This window comes from Panthera pardus, unplaced genomic scaffold (genome assembly GCF_024362965.1).
Source record: "Panthera pardus isolate Hobbes unplaced genomic scaffold, ASM2436296v1 HiC_scaffold_15, whole genome shotgun sequence".
In the NCBI taxonomy this organism is placed as follows: domain Eukaryota; kingdom Metazoa; phylum Chordata; class Mammalia; order Carnivora; family Felidae; genus Panthera; species Panthera pardus.
This window is the reverse complement of record NW_026526710.1, coordinates 3,093,127-3,120,899: the sequence shown is the minus strand read 5'-3', so window position 1 is coordinate 3,120,899 and position 27,773 is coordinate 3,093,127. Positions and strand designations below refer to the sequence as shown.

The window sequence follows — 27,773 nt, the reverse complement described above, 5'->3', positions numbered from 1 at the left end:
GGATTATAACCAGCACATCTTAACAAGATCAGGTGCTAAAAGTATCGCACAATCAGATTCACTTACTTGACATTTCTGACGCAACTGTCGTAGTTCTTTTATAACTGGGGCTAGAGCTGACTTCTTTTCAGACACCAGTGAATTCAGTTTTTTTACCTGTCATTTAAATAAAATACATGACATCTAAAACAAGAATTCAAAAGAGCAAAAAACCTACATGCATAAATATATTTATTAAAGTGTTATTTAAAAGAGTAAAAAGACTAAATTATTTCAACATCAAACAATGGGAAAATGATTTAGTAAATGTTGATTTGGTAATATGGAACAGCATTTAACTTAAAAAAAAATTTTTTTTAATGTTTTTTTTTTTTTTTTGAGAGAGAGTGTGCGCAAGCGTGCAAGTGGGGGAAGGGCGGAAAGAGAGGGGAGCAGAGGATCTGAAGCAGGCTCTGTGCTGACAGCAAAGAGCCCAATGGGGCTCAAACTCATGAACCATGAGATCATGACCTGAGCTAAAGTCGGACATTTAACTGACTGAGCCACCCAGGCGCCCAGCACTTAATTATTTAAAATGTTAATTATTGGGGCATGCTCAGTTATTTGACTGTCCAACTTCAGCTCAGGTCATGATCTCATGGTTTATGAGTTTGAGCCCCATATGGGGCTCGCTGATGTCAGCTCACAACCCGTTTCAGATCCTCTGTCTCCCCCTCTCTCTGCCCCTCCCCCATTTGCACTCTCTCTCTCAAAAATAAATAAACCTTTAAAAAATAAATAAAATGTCAATTATTGGGGCACTTGGGTGGCTCAGTCGGTTAAAGCATCTGACTCTTGATTTCAGCTCAGGTCATGATCTCATGGTTTGTGAGACTGAGGCCCACATCAGACTCTGTGCTGGGCATGGAGCTTGCTTGATATTCTCTCTCTCCTTCTGCCCCTCCCCTGCTTGTGTGCACACATGCTCTCTCTCTCTCTCAAAAATACAATACAATACAATATAATACAATAAAATACAATAAAATAAAATGTCAATTACTAAGGCTGCAAACTATATGGGAAAATACTTGTAATCTAACACTGAATAATGAAAACAAATTATAAAGTTCCTAAATACAACTACAATCATGTTGTATTATGTAAAAAAAATGTAATTATGTAGGTTATAGAGTATATACGAAACATGAGGAAGTGATATTCAAAATACTTAATAACCCAAATGATATAAGTAATGACCAATCAAAATGGACACCAAGCATGGGGATTAACAGAGTATCGAAGGTCTCTGCTGTGTTAATCATTAATCTTTTTAGGAGTTAGACAGTAGTGAGATCCAGAGGGTTCTGGGCAAGTAGCCAATGTGGAAAAGCCAGGTGGAAGTGGGTACTCTGAGAGTTTGAGGCAACAGTTATTTCCTTCTAGTAAGGAAGGAACGATTTCAACATTTTAATGCCTGCTAAAGCGGCATCAGTTCATTCAGGCTGAGTAGCAGCTCCAAATAAGGACAGATAGGAAGGAAAAACACAAAAATGAAAGTTTTATTAGTCAGGGTGGTATGATTTGGGAAAACTTATTTTTTATCTTAAGTATTTCTTTAATGTTATAGAACTTTTACACACTTCAAAAACCACAAGATAAGGCAGGCATTTCAATACCTAATTCTATAGGGTATTTAATAACCCTATCGTGTTTCCTTGGGAAAAAACCCTGCAAAATGCCTAAATTATTACAAGTTGAACAACTTACTAAAATGGAAACACTCAAAAGAGACTGATAAAGAGAGATGAAGGAATATAAGGTAAACAATGTGCAGAAATGAAAATTTCAGTGTTTCACTGAAAACAAAACACAAAAATATCTGCCTCTAGCTATACAATAAAAAAAAACCTATAAAAAAGCATAATCACCATTTCAGACATGTCATCTAGCGTTCGGCCTTTCATTTCGTCGACTTCACTCTTCAGTGCAGATACCCTTTCTAGCTCTTCCTGAGTGTAACTATATCCAGATATGCCCTTTTTCTCTTCAATAGTTCGCTAAAAGTAAAGAATAAAAATAGGTGTCAAAATTGGGGTCTACAAAATGGGTGTCAAAACCTTGATGATTCTGTAAGTAGTATACAGACTTAATACATAGCAATAAAGTTACAAATAAAATAAATTAGCTTACAATGCTAAAGAGTAATTTTTATTGACTTCAACAATAATTACATACTGTTGTATGTTATAAACTTAGGCTAAATTTTGCTTTGGTATCTTCGGGTGCATAGTATTTCTAATTTTAGCACTCAATAAATACTTGGTGACTGAATGAATTCTCAAGTGACCAATATACTTGCATTCATTCAGCCATCCAATATTTATTAGATACCTAAATGTGCTGAGCATAGTTCTAAGCACCAGATAGATAGATAAAATAAAATGTCAATTGTTAAGGCTGCAAACCATATGGGAAAACACTTGTAACAAAACAGGTAAAACAAAAGAAAACAAAACAAAACATAAAAAAAAAACCCTCCCCCACGGAGCTTACTTCTAGTGAGAGTAAACAAGCAATATGTAGACAAGTAAAATACATATAGTGTGAGGTGAGAGTGGGGTTGGAACCTTAAATAACAGGGTGGTTAGAGGTCTTCCTGAGAAGATGACATCTAAGCAAAGCCCGAATGAAGGGAGGGAGCAAGTCATACAGATATCCAGGGGATTGGCAAGGGCAAAAGACATGAGGTAGGAGCAAACCTGTCCCTTCCAAGAAATATCCAGGAGACTGGTGAGCTGAAAACTGAGTGAGAATGAGGTGGGGTTAGGGAGGGATCATATGGGACTCAGATGGCTTGCTGGAACAGTCTCAGTTAATGTCCGTTGTCCTTTGCATTCTCAAAAGTGTCCTACTTTAGATGATAAATTATATGGTTACTTTATTTTTAGGCCAATAAAAGAGCTTGGACTTATTTTAAATGAGATGGGAGGCTTGTCGGGTGGCTCAGAGTAAAGGAATTTTTAAAAGACCACTTTAACACCTGTGCTGAGATCAAACTATAGAGGGACAAAGGAAGCCAGTTAGAAGACTACTCCAGTAATTTAGGTTAGAGATAATGGTAGCATGAATCAGATGGTGGCGGTAGAGGTAACAAGAAGTGGTTGTGTACATATTTTAGAGATAAATCCAAAAAAATATTATGACAGATTAGCTGTGAGGGCTGAGGGAAAATGAGGGGTAAAGAATGACTAAGGTTTCTGGCCTGCAGAACTGAGAGGATGGAGCTGCCATTTATTGAAATGAGAAAGACTTGATAAGACCAGATTTGAGGGAATAATGAAGATAAGAAATTTAGTTTTGGACATGTTAAAAACTTGAAATATGTAGCAGATACCCAATAGAGAGGTCAAGATATTATAAGTACAAGACTGAAATTTGAGGAGAAATCTAGGCTAGAGATATCAATTTGTGAGTTGTCTGCATAAAGAAGGTCTTTAAAGCCATAGACAGGATAAGATCACCAAGGGAGTGAAACTAGAGAAGAAATCCAACGGCTAAGCCTGGTGACTCCAATATTTAGACCATGGAGAAATGCGAAGAAATCAGCCATGGAGTAGAAACAGGAGTGCTAGTAAAGGAGAAAAACCAGGAGAGTGTAGTGTATTAGAAGATAAGTAAAGGAAGAGGGAGTGATCAACTATGTCAAACACTGCTAATAGGCCAAGTAGGAAAAGAACTAAGAATTGCTCACTGGGTTTAGCAATGTGAAGGTATTGGTGATCCTGACAAGAGAAATTTTGGTGAGATGGTGGGTGTGAAGACCTGACTGGAGAGGATTCAAAAGAGGATGGAAGAACCAAAAGGAAAGAAAGACAAGGAGAGAGGGAATGTAAGAGTTGGAATTGGGGGCTGACAATAAGATTGAGATCCCTAAGAAAGGAGGAGTAGGAACTACAAAGCATTAGCCCAAGATTCCATATGCAATTTCCTCTTTGGGCATTACCAAATCCTAAGCTGTGTGCAAGGAAGGTAAGACTCCCCAAAACCAAGTGAAAATCAGTAGATAGGTGACTAAAAAGCTGGGCAAAGTTTTCAGTATCTCATAGTGCCGGGCAGACAGAGGTAGGAATTCAGGACTTGTCAAAGTATGTTGCTTCAGACTATCAGTTGAAACCCCAGAAGGGCTACACCTTAGGAGTAAGGGTTATAACCTAGGAATAAGAGCTAGGCCCTAGAAGTAAGGGCTAATTCCTGGGAATAGAGTTTCTGTCACAGGTATAAGGGCTGAATTTTAGGAATAAGAGAAAACTGAAAAATATCAGCACTAACAAAACTGGATCTAGATGATCTATGAGGAAAAAGAAATCAAATGCTCTTTAAGGAAAGAAATGTTTCCAGAGGCTGATGTTCAATAAAAAAGTACTAGGTTAGCAAAGGAACAGAAACAAATGTCTGAAAATCAAGAGAAAAATACAGATAATAGAAAGACACCCAGATAAATTTATTAGATAGGACATTTAAAATAGCTGCAATTGGGGCGCCTGGGTGGCTCAGTCGGTTGAGCATCCGACTTCAGCTCAGGTCATGATCTCACAGCCCGTGAGTTCGAGCCCCGCGTCGGGCTCTGTGCTGACAGCTCGGAACCTGGAGCCTGTTTCAGATTCTGTGTCTCCCTCTCTCTCTGACCCTCCCCTGCTCATGCCCTGTCTCTCTCTGTCTCAAAAATAAATAAACATTAAAAATTAAAAAAAAAATAAAACAGCTGCAATTATTATATTCAAGACAATAAATGATAAGTTGGAGAATGTTACAAATAACTGGCATTGAGGAGGGCACCTATTGGGATGAGCACTGGGTGTTGTATGGAAACCATTTTGACAATAAATTTCATATTAAAAAAAAAACAAATAACTGGAATCTATCAAATGGAATCAAATGGAAATTCTAGAACGGAGAAACATAATACCTGATATTCAGAATTCAAAACCCAGATTACATAGCAGATTAGACACAAGAAAAAAAGTAAGATTAATGAATTAAAAGAGAGCACAGCAGAAAAAAAACTCAGATTAAGTCACAGAGAGAAAAAAATAATGGAAAAAAAAGCAAAACATACAACCCATAATGAATATGGTAAATAGTGAAAAAGCCTAACATACACATAACTGTAATTGTAGCTCACAGAAGGGAGAAGAGAATGAGACTATAATATTTAAAGAAATGCTACTTGCTGAGGACTTTTCAAAAACTGACAAAAGACATTAACGCTACACTTCTAATAAGCCTTACAGACCCCAAGCCAGATGAATAAAAAAAGAAAACCTAGGAAAATCACAGTTAAAACTGCTGAAAAACCAAAGACAGAAAAAAAAAATCTTAGCAAACAGAGAATAACACACTACCTTAAACACACACACACACACACACACACACACACACACACACACACACAAGAAACAATGGAAGCCAGAAGCCAATGGAATTAAATCTTTAAAGTGCTGAAAGAAAGTAATTGCCACCCAAGAATTCTATATTTGGTGAAAATGTGCTTCAAAATAAGGGTACAATAAAGATGTTTTAAGAAAAGCAAGAATTGAGTGGACTTATCACCAGCAGACCTACACTAAGTGAAATACTGAAAACGAGATCCCAATAGAATAATGATGGTGCTGGAAGGAAAAGCCATGAAAAGAGTAAACAGGTAGATAAATCTAGAATAATATTAAATATAATAATATCATGTGGGATTTACATTATATATAGAATTTAAAAATATATATTCACAATAGCACATAATATGAGGAAGAGATAAATAGAGCAAAAGTGTCATAAGTTTCTTACATTGCCCCCGATATAGTAAAACAGGGAAGACTGTAATTAGTCAGAGGTGCATGTTATAGTTTCTGGCTTATGCACTAAGAAATAACACGGATAACAAAAAGAAGCTATAACCAGTAAGCTAAAAGAGGGGAAACATGGAAGATACAAGTATTTGAGTAATGCAAAAGAAGGGAAGAAAGGAGAAAAAAGAATGAAGAACTGATGGAACAAATAGAAAATGTTGAAAAAAAATCAGTAATTACATTAAATGTAAAGAGATTAAATACCTCAAGTAAAAGGCAAAGATGGCCACACTGTACAAAAATAAAAAGCTAACTATATATTTCTTACAAAAAATATACAATAATTACAAAGATGGAGAAAGGTTGAAAGGATGCAAAAGATGTATGTCTTTTGAACATTAACTAAATGAAAGTTTGTGTGGCTGTATTAATAACAGATAAGTATATATTAAGGCGAAGGCTATTCTGAGAGATAAAAAAAAAGGGTATTTCCTAATTATCAAAGGGCCAATTTATCAGGAAGATAATGATACTAGATTTGTATGGACTAATAACATAATCTCAGTATATTTGTAGTGGGGGCTCCGTCCTGATTTGCTTACCGGGTCAGGGTACCTAATCCCATAGCTGTTGTGAGAATAGCTGTTGGCTATTTATGGCTTACAGCTACCCCTTCTTCAAAGTATGCAATTGGCTGAACAGGAACTGTATCATACCACCTCCTGGGTGGTAGTGAGGGTCCACAGCAAATGACTGACAGTGAGGTACAAAAGGGTAGTTTTCTTGCCTAAAAATGAGACCAACTTTATGATGCAATTTGTGCTCCAGGGCTCCTCATGGGATCAGATGGAAACTGGGCTCCAAATGAATCCACTCTGCCTCATTGCTTCATTCGGGTTCCTTCACTTCCTTTCTCCTAAGAGCATTCTCTGAATTATTCATGTGAAGAGCAATAAGACTTCTTGTTTCTCTGCTTCTAGAGAACCTGATCAAACTCTAAGAATGGGCTTCTAGAGTGGCATTACTCACTGGCTGAATGGAACCAAGGGCTCCATCACTGGTGGCGGGTTGAACATTGTTAGTCCCATACATGTTATAGCAGTGCAATTGCTAAGACTTGTGGTGAACTGAGGCAGAGTATATGTGGAAGGTGACAGTGGTGGCCATGAGAATGGTCTGCTCAGATCTCCTTCAGGAGAGCCTGCCGAGAAGAACAGATTGGACTGATAGCCATAACCGCTGCCCCTCTGGATCCACCATCATGTTCTTACCACGCCCATGTTTCTCCCAGGATGCTCCTAGCAATGACTGAGGATGGCAATGGTACTAGTGCTGGCCCATTCCTGCCTGACAGGGGGCTCCTCTCGTGGGTGACTAGTTCAGGAATCTCCCTCATTCTAACCAAAACTTTCCCCAAACTGTGCTGCAGTCTGAGGCTCTTCCTACATAATCGTCCTTCCTTCTCTCTCCCTTCATGGATGTCACACTTATATTAAGGCCTAATGATTTTCCCTGCCTCCTCTTGGCTCTCTTGCCTTTACCTTTCATATGTATCTCCTCCAACAAATCTCTTGTACATCTTGGTGTCTGCTTCTTGGATTGTCACAGGGATGCACTATACTAGCTGGCACAATGTTGCTTGTGTTTGAGAAGCATGGAGAAATAATAACTATAAGGACTATAGAATTGGGGTGGCTAAGCTCCAGGTATAGTTGAAGAGATAAAATGACAGGCTCAAATATATTAATCAGTAATTTAAAGTAAAGTGAGAAGGTTAGAGAACCTTCTTAGGAACTTCAAAGAAACCCTCATTTCCTATGGCTGAAGGTCAGAGGGAGCTGAAAACCAGGCACACAATTTAATTGTTAGCAGGGCAAAACTTCAGAGAAAACTGAATAAATTCTATGCTAAAGTCAGGACTCTGAGAAAGGGTGCTGAGTCTGGAACGGAATACCTGCCAAGACTCACTTGAGAACCTTGAACCCCTAGATTATCCTGTATCCTCTGGCCAAGTGGCAAGTGGCTTAGCTTATTGGCCAGGGGCCTGGAAGAAGCAAGGTACCAGGACTGGAAGATTGGGAGGTCTGGGGAAGGGGCATGCAGATAGACCTATGGGCACAACACACTAAGTATGAAGATCTTTTGATCACAAGCTAATGGCCACTAAAGAATGTCCACAGCAGAAGTGACACTAAACAACCAAGTGGAAAGGATGATTTGGCCAGTAGATATCAGCCAGCCTCTGTTATTGGCCACCCAGTGCTTAGACAATGGGCTCATGAACAGAATGACTATGTTGACAGAGATGGGGGCTAAGCAAGGGCCAAATAGCATGGGCTCCCTCACCAATGCCCATCTAGCTACGCCCACTGCCAAATGTCTGACCTGGCAACAATAGAGAGACCAATCCTGAGCTCTAGATATAATCATACCTTGAGGAAACCAATCATCTTTCTGCCTTAAAAAGGGCAACATTTCATCCTGACTTGGACTGACCCATATTCTGAGTAAGGATTTGCTTTTATTACCCACAGTGCTGTAGCCAGCATCAATATCCAAGGGCTCAGAGTATTTGATCTACTGATGTGGAATCTTCCACTGATGTGGAATCTTCTTTATGGCAAAGGAGATATGGTGGGGGACACATGACCATGGGATTCAGTCTCTGTGTCACATACTCCACCATCCAGGAAGCTAATAGCCTGATAGGCTGGTAGAAGGCCTTGTTGAAGGTACAGCTAAGGTGTCAGCTTAGAGTTGATGGCCTGTGAGGATGAGCTCTATTCTTTAGGATGGAATGTACATCTTAGACCAATGCCCACCATTTGGTGCTGTGTTGCAAACAGAAGGAATATATTGGTCTTAGAGCCACAGAATGAAAGTATGAGTGTCACCACTCACCAGGATGCCAACTTATCCACTTAGGGAATTATATTTCCTTTCTTGGCACCTTTAGGCTCTATAGGTACAGATTTTCTGGTTTCCAGAGTGCATATGCTTTTACCAGAAGGTGCAATAAAAGGCCTTTAAACTTAATGCTTTGGCTACCATTTCGTCACTTGGGCTCCTCATACTCATAGACCAGCAGACAAATAAAGGAGTTCTTATATTGGCAGGACAGCATAATGCTATACATAAGCTGCTATATAATAAGGGCAGATAGGAATATGTTTGGCAGTCAGATGATCCATTAGGGCATATCTTGGTACTCCCATGCCCGGTTTTAACAGTAAATAAGTAAAGACAGCAACCACAGCCTGATAAGGTCATGATTACTCACACCTCTTAAAGATGAGGGACTGAGTCATTCCACCAAATAAATCATTTAGACCAGTGGAGGTGCTAGCCAAACATGAGGGAAATCTAGAATGGATGGTAAAGGAAGGAGATGTTGATTATTATTATGTCCTTGGGACCAAATGTAGCAATGGGAGTTTTCATTTGTCCAATTAACCCTCCTCCTACAAATTTTCCTAGAAATTGTGACCAGTCAGAATCCTGTAGAAGCTATACCTAAATGGAGTGAGTTTAACATGAAAAACAGGTAGATCCCAACATTGTAAGGGGTAGATTGTAATGGACGTTGCTGGTGCCTCACTCAGACCTTGTTTGCAAGCTGCCATGAAAGTTACTGGCTGCTAAAGGTTCACAGGTGCCCCTTCTCCAGAGAGTGCCGCCTCATTGGGCTAGGAGGTTACACTGTGCCACAGCCAATGACTGACTGATACAGGAGTATAAAAGGCCAGCCCCCTTGCCTCAAGATGGAATCAATTTCATGCTGCAATTTATGCTCCAAAGCTCCTCACAGAATCAAAATGAAGCTGTCTAGTCAGGACTACATCCTTGCTTGGCTCTTTTCTGCTGTCCTATCTGCTCTCCCCATTCCCCTTCTTCTGAAGGCACTCCCTCCCTCAATAAATCACTTGTACAGAGTACTGCCTTCTCAGGCTCTGCTTCTAGGGAACCCAATTAAGAAAAAATGTAAAGAAAAAACTGATGGATTTAAAGGAAAGCAGACAAAGCAATAATCATAGAGATTTTAACACACCTCTCTCAATAACTAATGGGACAAGAAAACAAAAGTATCAGTAGGAATATGGAAGATTTGACTATCATGGTTAACACGCTTGACTGAATTGACATATAGAGAATACCATTCCCAACAAACGGCAGAATATACATTCTTCTCAACTGCGCTGGCACGATGACCAAAATAGACCATTTGCTGGACCATAATGAAACACTCAACAAATCTCGAAGGACTAAAATCACACAGAATGTTCTCTGGTCACAGTGGAAATAAGGTAGAAATCAATAACAGAATGGTAACTAGAAAATGTTTAGTTTTAAGCAATAATCCATAGATCAAAGAAATCATAATGGAAATTTGAAAATATTTTGAAGTGAACAGAAACACAATTAACTACCTATCAATTTGGGAAGAAGTGTCATTAGAATCCATGGCTGCTACACAGTAAATTTTCTATCTTAAGTTGCCTAGAACCAAACACCATTTAACAGCATGAGACAGAAAGTTCATATTGCCAGCTTAACCATGACTGGTTGAAACTTCGTTTACTTCCACCAGATTATTGCTAGCTAGTAAACCAACAACCTGATGAAATAATTTCCCCATGGGTGAAAAGACAAAAAAACTCAAATCAAGAAAACTCTGAGGAACTGGTGTCCATAATGAGAACAGCTTTGCTATTAGAGGGACTGCTCTGGACTTAACTCTTTTATGACAACCAAGGCACAAATACATAAGGAGCAAGCCTGCAGGCAAACTTCCATGTGGTACCTTTCCCGGATATTTCTTTTCAAAGCTCCATGTAAGTGGCTGCTTGGAAACTTCTGCCCAACAGGCCATGATAAATAAATGTTTTACAGTCACTCTTCTTGGTATGATAATTTTTCTCATATTAACTAGAAAGATGTATTTGGAATTCAGCTTCTATTAATTACCCCAATGTCAGCACACATGAAAAAGTTAGTGCTTACTGCTACACTAAAAAAATAAATGAATTGGGGTGCCTGGGTGGCTCAGTAGGTTAAGTGGCTGACTTTGGCTCAGGTCATGATCTCACAGTTCGAGAGTTCAAGCCCTGCATCCGGCTCTGTGCTGACAGCTCCGAGCCTAGAGCCTGCTTCCGATTCTGTGTCTCCTTCCCTCTCTGCCCCGCCCCTGCTCATGCTCTCTCTCTCAAAAATAAATAAACATTAAAAAAATAAATGAATCAGCTTATATGACATCTCTGTAATTAATCAGAGAAAATTAATAATTTTATGATGTTTTCAGTAAAAACAATAACCTCAGTATACAGCTACAACCTATGAACCTCCTGGCATTTGTATTTCTAGCACTCCAGATAACATTGTATTACCAGTTGATGTTGAACATTTTCATGCCGTTGCTTAAGAAGTTCTTCTGTCCTCTGCAAGAGGCCGAATTCAGCTTTAAATTCAGCTATTATTTGATGCTTCTTTTTGAAAACTGTACTCTTGCTTCGAAGTTTACTGACATATCGTTTGAACTATAAAAGAACACAATATGTAACATGAATATAAAAGTAGTTGCTAAATATGTTAACTTCAATGTATTAGAAACATTTTATTTTCTACTGTCTAACATTTGTGTCACCAGTATATAATAACTTAGTTTCATTAGAAAACTTGGAAAGACTAACTGCTCAATTAAAATATTTTGTGTAGGTTTTAATTTTTGGACCAATCTAAATGTTGTAAATCCTTATGTAAAAGCTGTTCATTTGGGGCTTTACAAATAAGGGTTTAAAAAACCAGAAACTAAACCCTATTAAAAAAAAAAAAGTTTAAAAAAGGAGGGGGAGGAGGAGGAGGAGGAGGAGGAGGAGGAGGAGGAGGAGGAGTAGAAAAAGTAGGAAACCAATTCTGGCTGTGATCTACCATGATATCTCTTGCATACTGTACTATTTTGGAAGCACTGCATCTATTGAGATTAATATGGCCAATCAGAATAGTCAAAACCTATAGCTACTATTTATCATTTAAAGAAGTGTACTGTGACCGTATACACTAAGAAGCATCTGAGACATTGGAATGAAGCCCATCCCAAACCTTAAAAAGCTAAGAATATTCCAGGTTAGTGGGAATTTACAGTTGCTTAATTCAGCTATCTACCGACCTTTACACCAAAGGTATAAAGTTATAACTACTCTAGTGGAAAGATCCCCACTATTAAGTAATACCAACTATAGTTTGGAAAAAGCAAATGAAAATGAATAGTAATTACAGGAATTCATTTGATAAGCTCTATTTACTAACTATCATGTATTAGGCACTGTGCCAGACATTGAGAATACAACTCTAAACAAGATACTCAGAAGTTCTGCCCTCACCAAGCTTAAGGAAATAGTGGTGAAAACAAACATTGAACTGATGTTTACAACCATGGTTGAACATTATGAAGGTGTCCTGAGAATAAATAACAGGAGTTTAACCTGGGTTGGGATGAAGGTAGGCAAGGTGGGCATTGGGATTTAGGGGAGGTGGATTATGGCAAGCTTCCCAAAACAATTACATTCGAGCCAAGACTGAAGAAGTAAGAGTGTGTTAGAGGAAGGAGGAAGAGGCAAAGAGCATTCCAGGTAGAGGAAATAGCAGGTGTAAAGATTCTGGCTCATTTAAAGTATTGCTTGATATAAGAAGCAAATACCAGAAGCAAATGTGAGAAATTTCTGGTATTTCTGAAACAGAATACTTAAAAAAAAATTACTTCCTCTTATGTACCATTATGCTAATAATTTTCAGATTCTCTTACTACATAAAATAATTTTTCTTCCTGCTTTATCCTTTTATTAACTACATTTTTCGAAAAATTCCAACTAAGAATTTGGCCTGTTATATTTAAGCACATTACTTCAAAACAAAAGTAAGCTTCCATTTTACCTAATACAAGATAATTCTTTAAGAGTCTTAGCCTTTTTATTTTATTTTTAAATTTTAATGTTTATATTTGAGGTAGACAAACTGTGTGAGTGGGGGAGGGGCAGAAAGAGAAGGTGACAGAATCTGAAGCAGGCTCCAGGCTCTGAACTGTCAGCCCAGAGCCCAATGCGGGGCTCGAACTGACGAACTGCGAGATCATGACCTTAGCCGAAGTTGGATGCTTAACCAACTGAGCCGCTCAGGCACCCCTAGAATCTTAGCCTTTTTAATACTCAGTCCTTCTAAAGGCTAACTTGAGAGGAGAGTGATAAATAATTTTACAAATAATAAAAGTCATGAATTACTGAAATTTTGGAAAACAGAAAAAAGGATAAAGTTCACTCAAAGCCATTATCCTACTCTACTATCCTACTAAGCTCTACTACCATGTTGGTATTTTTCCTTCTAATTTATAAGGCTAAACATGAGGGCAATAATTCTAAATTGTAAGGTATAAAATAGGAAGCACAACATTTCTAACATTTAGGTGATTTTTTCTTTGAAGACTTGATTGATTTTTCAGTACACAAAGAAAGTCCTCAAAAATAGTAAGATTAAGAATTCTTCACAAAAACATAACCTCCTAGGGGCGTCTGGGTGGCTCAGCTGGTTAGGCGTCTTGACTTTTGATCTCACATTTCCAGTTTGAGCCCTGCACTGGGCTGCACACTGTCAGCGTGGAGCCTGCTTGGGATTTTCTCTCTCCCTCTCTCTCTCTGTCCCTCCCCTGCTCACACACATACTCTATTTCTCTCAGAATAAATATACTTAAAAAAAATAACCTTCTAATTCCTAGTTTAGACTTTTTAAACTTGACTTAAACTCTGAAAGAAATGAAGAACCCACTGTGTTTTAGAGGAAGGAAGTTCAAAATATTTTTCTATCCATGATTTAGTTTTAATGGTAAGGAATCCAGCCCACACACAGCAAATTATCAATAGCTGGATTACAGGAATGGTTTAAAAATTTAAGTCATACCAATGTACCTAGAGTCTAATAACTTGCAATTTTTCCTTTTAAAGAATAAACGTGTAAGCCTGCCATAACCACAGACTCAGAATCCCTAGAGTAACTATATGTTCTATTAAAAGTGTCCTGGGCAAAGTGCCCAAAGTGAAATCAACCCTATTCATCTGCTATCTTCTGTAATCTAGGCCAATTTTTCCCTTCTTTATCTTGCTGTGCTCCAGAATTATTTTTAAAAGCTAAAAGCTATAAATATTTTTGGTGGAAGAACAAACCCACCAATTACTCAATGTGCTCTGTGCTGATTGGTTACTATTTGACATTCACTGGACAGACTACCTAAGTAAGGGAAGGGTAGTTTTGGCCAGATTAATGATGGCTATGTACAATTAAGCAATAGGTGGCCATCAAAGCACTGTAAGGGACCCACTCCTCTGGATGAATTAGAGGAAAGAAAATACATTATCCATGTTTTTATTCCATTGGACATTTCTTCTATCATTTGGATTTTAGATTATTTCTGAATTTTCAAACTATCACAAAAAACCCGGATGAATATATTGAAGCTAAATCTTCAGACACATTCTTAATAATTTCTATAGGACATATTTTCAGAAATGGTAAGAAGGAAATAGGATTTTGATAGATTTTGCCAAACTGCCCTTCAAAGGCTATTTATAGTACTTTTAATAATTGTCAATTTGATAATTAAAATGGTATTTTACTTTTTATCTGCATTTATTAAGGAAATTCACTTTTTTGTCATGTTCATTATTCATCCATGGGGATTAAAAAAATTATTTGCCTTTGGCCCACTTTTTTATTGGAGTTTTTTTCTATAATTTATTTTTTTTTATAATTTATATCCAAGTTAGTTAGCATATGGTACAACAATGATTTCAGGAGTAGATTCCTTAAGCCCCTTACCCATTTAGCCCATCCCCCTTCCCACAACCCCTCCAGCAACTCTCTTTGTACTCTATATTTAAAAGTCTCTTCTGTTTTGTCCCCCTCCCTGTTTTTATATTGCTTCCCTTCTCTTATGTTCATCTGTTTTATATCTTAAAGTCCTCATATGAGTGAAGTCATATGATATTTGTCTTTCTCTGACTAATTTTGCTCAGCATAATACCCTCTAGTTCCATCCACGTAGTTGCAAATGGCAAGATTTCATTCTTTTTTATTGCTGAGTAATACTCCATTACACACACACACACACACACACACACACACACCCCACATCTTCTTTATCCATCCATCCATCGATGGACATTGGGGCTCTTTCCATACTTTGGCTATTATTGATAGTGCTGCTATAAACATTGGGGTGCATGTGCCCCTTCAAAACAGCACATCTGTATCCCTTGGATAAATACCTAGTAGTGCAATTGCTGGGTCGTAGGGTAGTTCTATTTTTATTTTTTTGAGGAACCTCCATACTGTTTTCCAGAGTGGCTGTACCAGTTTGCATTCCCACCAGCAGTGCAACAGAGATCCTCTTTGTCTGCATCCTCATCAACATCTGTTGTTGCCTGAGTTGTTAATATTAGCCATTCTGACAGGTGTGAGGGGGTATCTCAATGTGGTTTTGATTTGTATTTCCCAGATGATGAATGACGTTGAGCATTTTTTCATGTGTCAGTTGGCCATCTGGATGTCTTCTTTGGAGAAGTGTCTATTCGTGTCTTTTGCCCATTTCTTCACTGGATGATTTGTTTTTTGGGTGTTGAGTTTGATAAGTTCTCTATGGATTCTGGATACTAACCCTTTATCTGGTATGTCATTTGCAAATATCTTCTCCCATTCTGTTTGTTGCCTTTTAGTTTTGCTGATTGTTTCCTTTGCTGTGCAGAAACTCTTTATTTTAATGAGGTCTCAATAGTTCCTATTTGCTTTTGTTTCCCTTGCCTCCGGAGATGTGATGAGTAAGAAGTTGCTGCAGCCGAGGTCAAAGAGGTTTCTGCCTGCTTTCTCCTCTAGGATTTTGATGGCTTCCTGTCTTATCTTTAGATCTTTCATCCATTTTGAGTTTATTTTTGTGTATGGTGTAAGAAAGTGGTCCAGGTTCATTTTTCTGCATGTCACTGTCCAGTTTTCCCAGCACCACTTGTTGAAGAGACTGTCTTTATTCCACTGGATATTCTCTCCTGTTTTGTCAAAGATTAGTTGGCCATATGTTTCTGGGTCCATTTCTGGGTTCTCTATTCTGTTCCATTGATCTGAGTGTCTATTTTTGTGCCAGTACGATACTGTCTTGATGATTACAGTTTTGTAATACATCTTGAAGTCTGGGATTGTGATGCCTCCAGCTTTGGTTTTCTTTTTCAAGATTGCTTTACCTATTTATTGGAGCTTTTAATTTTTTCTTGTAGATCTGTAACAGTGATTCTCAAACTTTTTGGTCTCAGAAACCCTTTATATATTTTTTAAATTATTTAAGCTCTCAAAGGGATTTTGTTTATGTAGACTGCTGCTGTGGAAAATTTGAGGGAAAAGAATGGACTTTCAATTAATGGGCCCTTTGCTTCATAACATAGAAAAATCCATTCTTACTGGATTACAGACTTAAATGTGAAAGACTAAACTAAAATTCTTCTGGAATATAGGAAAATATCACTATTTTGAGATAGGAAACACTTTTTTTTGATATTCAGAGTGAGAGCATGCATGTGTGCAAACGGATGGAGGGGGAGAGGGAGGAGAGGGAGAGGGAGAGGGAGAGGGAGAGGGAGAGGGAGAGGGAGAGGGGGAGGGGGAGGGGGAGGGGGAGGGGGAGAGGGAGAGGGAGAGGGAGAGGGAGAGAGAGAGAGAGAGAGAGAGAGAGAGAGAGAGAGAGAGAATCTTACGCAGGCTCTACGCTTAGCTCATATAGCACCGATAGCATGGAGCTCAATACCATGACCCTGGGATCATGACCTGAGCCGAGATCAAGAGTCAGACACTCAACCAACTGAGCCACCCAGGCACCACAGGAAAGGATTTCTTAAGCAAGACACAAAATGCACAAACTGAAAATAGATGATTGATAAACTCAACTTGGCTAAAATCAAGAACATTCATTCATCGAAATATGTATTAAGAGGTTAAGGATATAAATCACAATTTGGGAGAGCATTTTTGTAACACATTAAACCAATAAAGGATTTGTATCCAAAATATATAAATTAAACCCATAAATCAGTAAGTGAAAGACAAATAAATTCAGTAGAAAAACAGATAAAATACTTGAATAGACTTTTAGCAGAGGAGAAACCCAAGATGGCCAATAAACATAATAAAAGATGCTCAGTCTCATTAGTAATCAAATCAGTCACACAAATTAAAACCACATTAATATACTATTTTAACACCCACCAAATTAGCAAAAGTAAGTCCTTCAATACTAAGTGTTGGTGAAGATGAGGAGGAAGTGGGACACCACTGGAGTGGGGGATTTCTAATTTAGAGCAACAGTTTGGAAAACATTTTGTATCTACTTAACTTGACATTGTGTTCACCCTATGCCCCACCAACTCCACTCCATGAATGGCAGGGCATTTCAAATTTATCTATGGTGATGGAGCAGTTTTTAAAATTTCTAATCATTTGTGGAGTGGACACTTTTCTAAAATAATAAAAATATCACATCACTATAAATGTTTCTAAATGTTTCTGTTCAACTTACATGGCCATGGACTAGTAACTAACAGTTTGTGGACTAGAACTGGTCTTCAGACAACTCTGTGAATGGTACCGCTCCGGAGCAGGGCTTCATAAGTGGGGCATGCTCTATGTTCCACTGCAGTCATGTGGCACAAATATCAAGTGTGTGCCAAGGCATTTATCCACTAAGATTTTGCAGCAGCTGGGTAAGATACTATAAAGAACTCTCAAGCCAGTCACCCTCAGCTATAAGCAGCCTTGTCCTTTTATGTCAGTATGCTAAACAATGATCAAATTTTTTTAAGTGTCATGTTTTGAAAAAAGGTAAGAAACACTGCCTTGGAGAAACTCTGTTCACAGCCATGGGAGACATACATAAGAATTTTGACAGAAACACTGCAATAGCAAAAAAAACTGGAAAATAAGCCACAATGAATTGTTGTAGATTCAATTTTATATATCTCTATATATTTATATTTCTATACTGGAAGTAAACAATTATAAGTTCAAGAAATAATGTAGAAAAAAAAAAAAAAAAAAAAAAAAAAAAAAGAAATAATGTAGAGCAAAACAAGCAAGTTACAGAATATACAGAGAAGGGCTTCCATTAGTATTGCTTAGGAAAACTAAACAATATATCATTTAGGGATACAAATGTGTGGTCAAACAGTAAAGAAAAGTCAGAGAATGACAAATACCTAACTTGAGATGGTGGTTACCTCTGAGAGGGGTGGGAATTGAATGGGATAAAGAAGAGGCACACAGGAGCCACACAGTTTCTTTTTTTAAAGCTGAGTGTTAAGTGTATATATGTTCATGATCTCATTATTCTTTACTCTTCGCATATAACACAACACACACATATTGTCACCTACTCTTACTTAACATTTTTTTAATTAAACATTTTGAAAGTAAACATTAAAGAATCAATATAGAAGACTCCAACTGTAACTAATGAGTTCTAGAACAGAACAGAAATTTTAAAAAATATTTTTTAATGTTTATTTATTTTTGAGAGACAGAGAATAAGCAGGGTAGGGGCAGAGAGACAAGGACACACAGAATCTGAAGCAGGCTTCAGGCTCTGAGCTGTCAGCACAGAGCCCAACAAGTGGCTCAAACCCATGACCTGAGCTGAAGTCAGACACTTAACCAACTGAGCCACCCAGACACCCTGAAGAGAATTTTTTTTAGAGTAGAAATAATACAAGAAAATCTCCCAGAACTGAAGGATATAAAATAAGATTCTAAATTAAAATGGCCAATAGAATGCCCAGCTCAATGAAAGAAGAAAAGAGTTACATTTAAGCCCATAATCTTAAAAATTTAGAAAATCAGAGGTAGAGAGAGAATCCCAAAAGTTTCAAGAGAGGTAAAATAACAACAATAATAACAATAAAAGGTCACATCAAAGGGCTGGGAATCGAAACAGCCTCAGACAGCAACAACGAATACTAGAAGACAACAGAACAATACCTTCAAAATTCTCGGGGAAAAAGATGTTCAACTGGAATTCATCATTCAGTCAAACTATCAATCATGTATATGAAGATGGAATAAAGACAGTTTCAAACAAGCAAGTTTCTCAAAAATGTACCTCCCCAGTCCCCCCTTTTCAGGAACATTCTCTATTACAACAAGGAAATAAACTAAGAAAGAGAAGACTTGGGATGTGGGAAGTAGGGGATCCAAAACAAGAGAATCACTAAAGAAATTTCCAGGATGATGAATACAAAGCCTCAGATTACAGTTTACAGTGGATCTACGGTTTACAGCAAGCTTACATAAAAATCTTCCAAGACTGGAACAGAAGAATGAAAGGGACTCCAGGAACAATAAACCTAAGGTTTACAAAATGTAATTAATAGATTACTGTATATGAACATATGCCATATTAAGATAGTTGCATGGTTCTATCAGAAGGTCTGGAGATGAGTGGGTGACAGGTACATTTAAAAACTAACCAAACCAGGGCGCCTGGGTGGCGCAGTCGGTTAAGCGTCCGACTTCAGCCAGGTCACGATCTTGCGGTCCATGAGTTCGAGCCCCGCGTCAGGCTCTGGGCTGATGGCTCAGAGCCTGGAGCCTGTTTCCGATTCTGTGTCTCCCTCTCTCTCTGCCCCTCCCCCGTTCATGCTCTGTCTCTCTCTGTCCCAAAAATAAATAAAAAACGTTGAAAAAAAAATTTAAAAAAAAAACAAAAAACAAAAAACTAACCAAACCAAAAAAAAAAAAAAAAATGAGGTCAGTATTAATTTTTTAAAAAGTGTACAAGAACGGATATGTAATCATAGTATATACTATGTGGCTCAGCTGTAAACTATGGTTCTACAATCATTACAATGAATATACTAAATAATGATTTAACCAATTATAATTATATTGGGAGGCTCTAATGAATGAAAGGATGGGTATGGGAGTAGACAGGGAATGGGGAGTGTAGGGCTAAATCCTTATTTCCTACGGTAGTATGCCAACAACTGAAAAAAGTTTTAAAGTTTCAGCATAAACGTTATTTAGAAATGTAGAAGTAAACACTAGAAGAGACAATCAAAGGCATTTAGAGTGGTTGCCTCAAGGAAGGAGGACTTGGGAGTGTGAAAGAGGATCATATTTTCATTATGAGCTGTGTAGTAATGTTTTGCTTTTTAAACTACATATTTGTATCAATCTAAAAAAAGTGTAATTAAATTAAAAGTGCAACCCACCTCAAAACCTGCCCATCACCAACAAAAACCTAACTGCTGATAGATTTTATTTTGAATAGACTTTGAGGATTAAAATTTAAATGTACTCATAATTCTGTGTTGTAATAATTTATATGAGCAAAAAAGTCACATTTAGAACTTAAATCATTAAAGGTCCCAGGAGCAGTACAACAGGAGCAGTACAAGCAGTTCAGAGACTTGTCAAGATCATGGGCTTTGGAAATATAATTTCCAGAGAAATTCCAGGAAATATAATAATCAGAGAAATATAATTTCAAATCCTGGCTCCACCACTTAAAGTGACCTTGCGCAATTATTTTTTTGTCTTTATATATCAATTAATTCAACTGGAAAAAAAAGAAGGTAACAATACTTAGAGTGATACGAAAATGTGCATAAGGCAATTAGCCCAATGCCTAGTGTAGCATTCAATAAATAGGAGCTATCATTGTTTACAGTTTAATAAAATAAAACAAATTATTGACCTAAATATCTGTAATTATTAATAACCATCATTGCCATTATTCAGTAGCCAATTCTTGAAAATACCTTATTATTGTGTAAACTATACTCTATTACTGTGTAAAGGGTTTTTATAACCTCTGAGGATCAAAACATACAGTGTTTCCAGTATAAAATGAAAGATTATTTGTCTAAAATAAAACCAGGTAGTTTTTAAATAAGATCTAGAAAATACACTAAAATTCTATAAAAGTTGAATAATGATTAATGTCTGTCATTCTGTTTGAATATAGTTAAGGAGTACCTAGAAAATAAGAGACGAGTACTGTTTCTTCTAAACAGTAAAGAAATAAAGACATGTCAAGTGATTAGAGTAAGCAGAAAAGTACAAATGTAAGTGTGGTAGATGCTCTTTAGAGCTAAAACAGAATAATCACTATTGCAAGCAATTACAAATCTATATTCTTGGTGTGTGTGTGTGTACACACACACACACCAAGAGAATTAAGAAATAAAAGTAGCCATTGTGGGGTGCCTGGGTGGCTCAGTCGGTTAAGCATCTAACTTTGGCTCAGGTCATGATCTTGCAGTCTGTGAGTTTGAGCCCCGCATTGGACTCTGTGCTGACAGCTCAGAGCCTGGAGCCTGTTTTGGATTCTGCATCTCCTTCTCTCTCTCTCTTCCCCTCTGCCCCACTCCACTCATACTCTTTCTCCCTCTCAAAAATAAATAAACATTAAAAAAAATTTTTTTAAAAAGAAAAATAGCCATTGTATTGGGAAAGTAGGATTATTAGTGAATTCTTTAAGGTTTCTTTCTTAAATAACTTAAAAAATATTTTAGTTTAAAAATATTTTAAAAATAATTTTTAAAGGGAGTCTGGCATAGGAGATAAGCAACAAATCCTTGGATCATTAGGGAAAAGCTTTCTATAGTGCACTATTGCAGGTCAATCAAGCAAATTTGTCATTAAAATGAACTATAAAGCTTTACATTGTGCAGGAAGGCCCATTATAGCAGCTATTATTAAACATTTGGACCAACATGCATTTGTAACCTAACTTTGTCATTTATGAAAGAACAGCCATCATTCTCTGAGATCAATAAGATTAAGGCTTTATAGTGCTAGCTTCTAGCTTCAGGACTAATTTTACTCCTTTGTGATCAAAATGGAATTTGCCAGATGTTCTTTCTCCTTTTATCCACTTAATACGTTTTAGAACCTTTAATAATAATGATCAAAATCTGGGCTAGCTTTTTAAATGGACAGAGCAGCTTATTTCCTTAAGTATGTAACCATTTACAAATGCTCTTCAAGCTTATCTGGAACTCAAAAGCATTATTAGATTCCAGGCATCATTTTGGATATTTACACGGAAACCAGAATCTCTGCTCCTGCTGCAAATTCTCCACCTCAATATCCAGCATGAAACTATTTCCACAGTAATTAGCTGTGAGGACTCCCATTTAATATATACATTGTCAAGAACCATAAGGATCTATTTTTTTTTTTTTTTGAAAAAGCACTGCTTCCCTTTTATAAAGAAAGAAACCTATGGAGAAATTAATACAACTCACCAAAGCTCAGCAAGTTAAAAAAACTGGACTAGAACGAATGCTTTTGTCCTCAAATCCTGTTAGTCCAATATGCATGCTATTTTCCATTTATTAATTAAATCACATCTTGGTCAGTTATTTCATCAAATGATTTTTAAGCATGGAAAACTACAGAAATAGGCCCAAGAGAGTTAGGTGTCAGATGACTGTTCAAGAGTAGCATGAATATGCCCTATGGTCACGATTTTTTCACCCATTTGTCAGTGTCTTCTGGCTGAATTCAGACTTGTAGAAAACCTGAAGAAGTCGTCTTTTCATGTTATGCTCCAATAAATCATTTTGACTCCCTGAAGTCTGGTCTCAGATTTGCTACTTGTTTTAAGGCAAGACAAAATGTTTCAAAGCAACCTTTGTTTTCTGTTAAAATGACAGTCTTTTCAAATCACTCATCATAACTAGTGCCAACACAGACACACATACAAATACTATTCTAACCTTTTCCAACCTGTATTATGTTTTTAACTTTAAATTAGAGAATCTCACCAAGCCAACCATAAGCAATATAATTAACTGCTAATTCTTTTGAGAGAGTCTATAATAAGCAATATGATATATGCTGGTAGAAATCTGTCTTAAATGAAACTTGTGGCACAGGAACATCCATCTGTGAAACACAGTTAATCATACCGTCCAAGGTCTCTATGCTTCTATTATAAATCAAATCACCACTGCACAGCTGTTATTATATTAGAGTTAATGGATTTTTCAATGGCTGTCCAAGCAGTTAACTCTCAAAAAATTTTTCAATGAAAAGTTTTCAAATTTTCAGTTGAAACTGTGGCGTTACCTAGATTGCTTGCATAAATACACTACTTCTATTCTAGCAGATTGAGCTAAATTTATTTGATTCTGTTTTGTTCCATCTCTTGGGAAATTTTAGGGGCCTTGGGTCCTGCTATGAACTCTAAAGAGTGTGATGTGGTTTGAAAGGTTCTAAAAATATCACAGGTTTGCCTGGGCTCACTTAGAAGGGTGGATGATTCAATTACAAGTGTCAAAATTTGATTCCTAATTTTTCGGGATCTGACAGCTGCAGCAAACCTTGCCAGGATTCCCTTATCTTCGCTGTGCTTCTCTTTGAAGTATTTAAAGAAGATTTCATAATCTTTGCAATTTAGCTCTAGGATTTCTATCAGTAGCTGTAGAATGAACTGGTTGGATCTTTCTAAAGCTTCTCATAAACATTATTTGACCAAGCACATTTTTAAAGCAGTCATAGCTGCAAAACAGGTGAGCTTCTTGTAATGGTTAGGGAACAAAACACAATGGATTCTATACTCACACACCATTAACCAGGAGTGACCTTTGATTGCATGAAGTGCCAGTGGGACTTTAACCAGAGGTTCATTTGTTGCTATAAAAAAGTTCAGACCCCAAAGGCAGGCATTCATCTGAATGACAGCTCTAGGAAGGGGACCAGCACTATACCACTGGGGCAGATTTTTTGTTTGCTTTTTCAAATAATTAAAGCAGAGATTCTGAGATATGAAGGTGACTAAGACAATAATGATCAGTAGCTATGTGGAACTATTTATTTACAAGAGGCACAGGCTCTTTCTTTGCTCATCTGAGTCTCTCTCTTAATGGAAGAGCAAAGAAAAAAATAGCAAAATTGTACTTACCTAAGAATTAACAGAGGCTACCAGATTAAATGGTAAATTTAGGTGTGTGGTCAGGTATCCAAAAATAATGAATCTGTACAATGAAATATCTATACAATGAAATATGCAACTATGGTTAGGTTGAAGAATTAATATAAATAACTTTTCTTATCAACCAAAGCCTACTAAAAAGGACCAAGACATTTTTAATATTATCACTTTTCTGATGAAAGACATACACACGTCTAGACTACATTATATACTTCCAGGTTTCCACACATTTACCAAGTGTCTGTTATGTGCCAAGTGTTAAGTACATGATGGTGAACAATAGATATGCTCTTGCCACTATGGAGCTCACTGCTTTCTCAGGGGAAGCAGAAACTGAACAATTGATCTTAAGTGTGTTATGTTACAACACACAGGAACAGAGTGCTATGGAAGTACATTTCAGGGTCATGGGCTATGAGCTGGGGAAACAATAACAGGGTATATATTCTGGAAGACGTGCTACTTAGTTATTATGCTATCTTCAAAAATCACATTGACCACAGCAATGTTAATTTATTGACAACTCAGAGTCAGATGTCTGACCATTAGCTATTATATTAGAGTATAATACTATGTTTTCCTATTTTTTCTCACACTGAATCCTGCAGAAGGTTAGAGAATTCTGTGTAAACATTTTAAAAGCACTCCAAATTATGGAAAACTAAGGTTACTTAATATTAAAATCCTGTCCAAATATCTGAAGTTACCATAACTTGGAATAATAGCAATAATTTGCACTTAGAAAATCCTAATAGAAAACCACATGAGGATTCTAACCTCAGAGGGGAATTTTTGAGTCATATGGTAATTCTGTGTTTGACTTTTGAATTATTGCCATACTGTTTTCCACAGCAGTTGCACCCACTTTATGGGCAAGGAAACTGAGGCCCAGAGGAGTCTGGTAACATGTTAAGGTTGAATAGCTAACAGGTGGCAGAGCAGAGATCTGCACACAGGTGTTCTGGCTCCAGAGCTGATTCTGTTAACTTCTACAGAATTCTCTTAATCTCCTCATTATGGACATGGAAAAATCTCCAAGACATTTTATTAAGAGCAAGTTGCACAATACACACAGTATAATACCATTTACATTTTACAAACCACAGAACGGTAGGATCTATATCTATCTTTAGAGAAAGGACTGAAAAGAAAGGGCACACAAACCTGGAAGCAGTGGCTTCTCTTTGGTAAAGGGACTGAGGGACTGGGATGGGGGGTGGGAGACAATCAAGGAAGACTTTTACTTTATGCCTATTGCTTCATTTTCATACCACAAGAATGTATTCAGGTATTACTTGTATAGTCAGATTTTTTAAGATTAAAAAAACCCCAAACATTGATCCAGTACAATCTTTCTTCTACTAACTGCACATGTTACTTCTAAAATGTCTCTCATCCAGGTTCTGTCAGAATATTTTAAATGCTGGAGCACTCTGCTTCACCAAAGCAGCCTGCTTCAGTACTGAAGAAAGCTTAAGTTGTAGAAAATTTTCAGTAGTCGATCAAATATTTCTTTCTAACCATTGGTACTAATTCTGCCTTCTGTCAAACAAGAATATTAACTGATTTGTGTTGGGGGGGGGGGCCCAAAACCATTCCCAGGTTTAATGGTTTGCTAGGAGGACTCACAGGACTCAGCATATAGTCGTATTCTTGGCTATGCTTTATTACAGTGAAAACATAAAAGCAAAACCAGCAAGAGGAAAAGGCACATGAGGTGAAATCCAGAGGAAACCAGGGGCAAGCTTCCAAGAGTCTTCTCCCTTAATTCTTCCAGCAATGACTTGTAACAATACGTGATGAGTTGTAACAATATGTGTGAAATGTTGCCAACCAGGTAAGTTCATTAGAGACTCTGTGCTCAGGCATTTTACTTGGGGGCTGGCCACAGAGGCATACTGTCTGCCTAGCCCTTACCTAAATCCCAGGCTCTGAGAAGGAAAGCAGGTGTTCAACATAAACCACTTTCTTTGTACTCACAGTTCAGGCACAGTGAGCAATTCTTTTTGGGGAATGGTGGAAATCTTTCTAAAATCAAAGTTCCTAGATGCCAGACAAGGGCCAACCTTGCAAACAAGATTTTCTAAGAATAGCAGTTTCAGGCCTGCTATGTTAACTCTTTTTCTGCACACCATCCTTTCCATAATCCTTTTGAAATTTTAAGTGCAATTCTATTTTGTGTGTGTGTGTGCTCAGTTAATACATAATCAATTCTCTCTACGAAAGTTTCCAGAGTTTTCATCCATTTTGGTCACCTACACCTGGACTCTGCCTTGACTATGTCCTTCTTAACACATATGCCAAAACTGTAACATAACATTCCAGGCATAATATCACCATAAATGGGATATTACATTTTTATTAATGGAGTATAATAATTTGTTTTCTAATGCTGCATTATTCATGGGTGATATGTTGAGATGGGAGACAGAACTTGAATTCCACAACATTGTGTTTATCATCCTATTAACAGCATTTTGTTTGTTTCAGCACAATGCTCCTGGCTTCCAAGATGACTTTGAATCCCAATTCTATCATCTGTCTCTCGCTGACTATTCCTTCTGGCTTCCTGTCATGTGAAAATTATTAAGGGTTTAGGAGGCAGACCACCTCAGTTCAAATCATGGCACCACTACTTACTAGCCATGTGATCTTGGTGAGTTAGCATAAATCCTCCCTGTGCCTCGGTTCCCATAATTGTAAAAACTTGAATAATTATCGTAACAATTAGAGTTGTTCAATGAAAAAAATGAGATAATGTATATAAGAAGCCTAATATTGTGCCTGGCACAGTGTAACTGCATAATAAACATTAATTATTAATTAATCTAAATATTGATAAGAATGACAAACAGGTCAGTATTAGGAACGAAGCTTCATGGTATTTTTTGGGTAACTTCTCTCAGAGATGACAGCATTCAAAATTCTTTGAGAATATCAATTCAACCAGATTTGTGCTTAATTACTACATACTTAAATCCAATATAAAAAACTTCAAGACACAGAAACATATTTGTTAGTATCAATTTTCAGTTATGTTAAGAGACTCTAGTCTCTAAGTTTAACCTTCTTATCACCTGAAAAATACTGGTGTGAAGAAAAAGAAATCAAGATAGACTAGACTGGCAAGAAAATCTCTATCACTGAGAAGATAATTTCAACAGTTCAAGAAATTCCTACCCACGTTAGCAGTCTGGCAGAATAAGAAATAAACACATTCCTATGCTTACTGCCATAATTAAGCAAGGCAATACAATGAAACTAAAATGTTAAAATGATAACCAAAGTACAATGAAAGAAAAAGAATTTTTAGACACTTCATCTATTATTAATAAGAAACATCCAGGGAATACTAATGAGAGTCTAGTGAAGCACAAATGCCTGTAGTACCTGTCATCTGCAAACAGAAGAGCTAAAATTCTCAGACAAAATGCAACATCTGGAAGAATAACTTTAATGGCAGGGGAAACATCAAAATGCATACTTCAATACTGAACTTTAAAAACTGCTAGCAAGCTGACCTCTAAAAAGAAAATGACAAAGGAATAAAAATTACTATATGTATAGTACTTATCCTCATTAACAGTCACATTCCTAAATTTTTCCAAGAAAAGATTAATCAAACAATCACATATGGATAATCAAGGAATGAAAGTTTGTATCCAAACAAATGGCTGTTGTACAGTTTCTACCAGGCTAACGTTTCCAGTTTGTGTCTGTCAGACCCGAGTTCAAATCCTTACTCTGCAACTCACTAACTGTGTGACATTAGGCAAGTTACTTAAACTTCTCTAATCTTATTTTCTCAATTACAAAATGCAGATAATGTTTACCTCACAAGTGTTTTGAGAGGATGAATCAGGATATATTACATGTGTGTTTTACTGTGATTAAACATACACGGTATAAAATTTATCATTTTAACCATATTTCAGGGT

General features: G+C 37.1%; 1 protein-coding gene across 12 annotated transcripts in view; it reads right to left on the bottom strand.

Moving 5' to 3' along the window:
* Positions 1-27,773, bottom strand: part of IFT81 (intraflagellar transport 81) — a 206,117-nt gene that overhangs the window by 44,067 nt on the left and 134,277 nt on the right. For 11 of the 12 annotated variants that reach the window (XR_008422110.1, XR_008422111.1, XR_002085274.2 and 8 more), the window contains 3 exons: positions 11,207-11,356; positions 1,908-2,036; positions 67-156 (listed from right to left, as the gene is read on the bottom strand). Coding sequence is in view for 9 of the 12 variants with exons in the window: in XM_053902000.1 (XP_053757975.1) it covers positions 67-156; positions 1,908-2,036; positions 11,207-11,356 (369 nt within the window). In the remaining 3 variants the exon portion in view is untranslated. The remainder of the gene's footprint in view (positions 1-66; positions 157-1,907; positions 2,037-11,206; positions 11,357-27,773) is intronic. The other variant, XM_053902006.1, reaches the window with a different exon arrangement.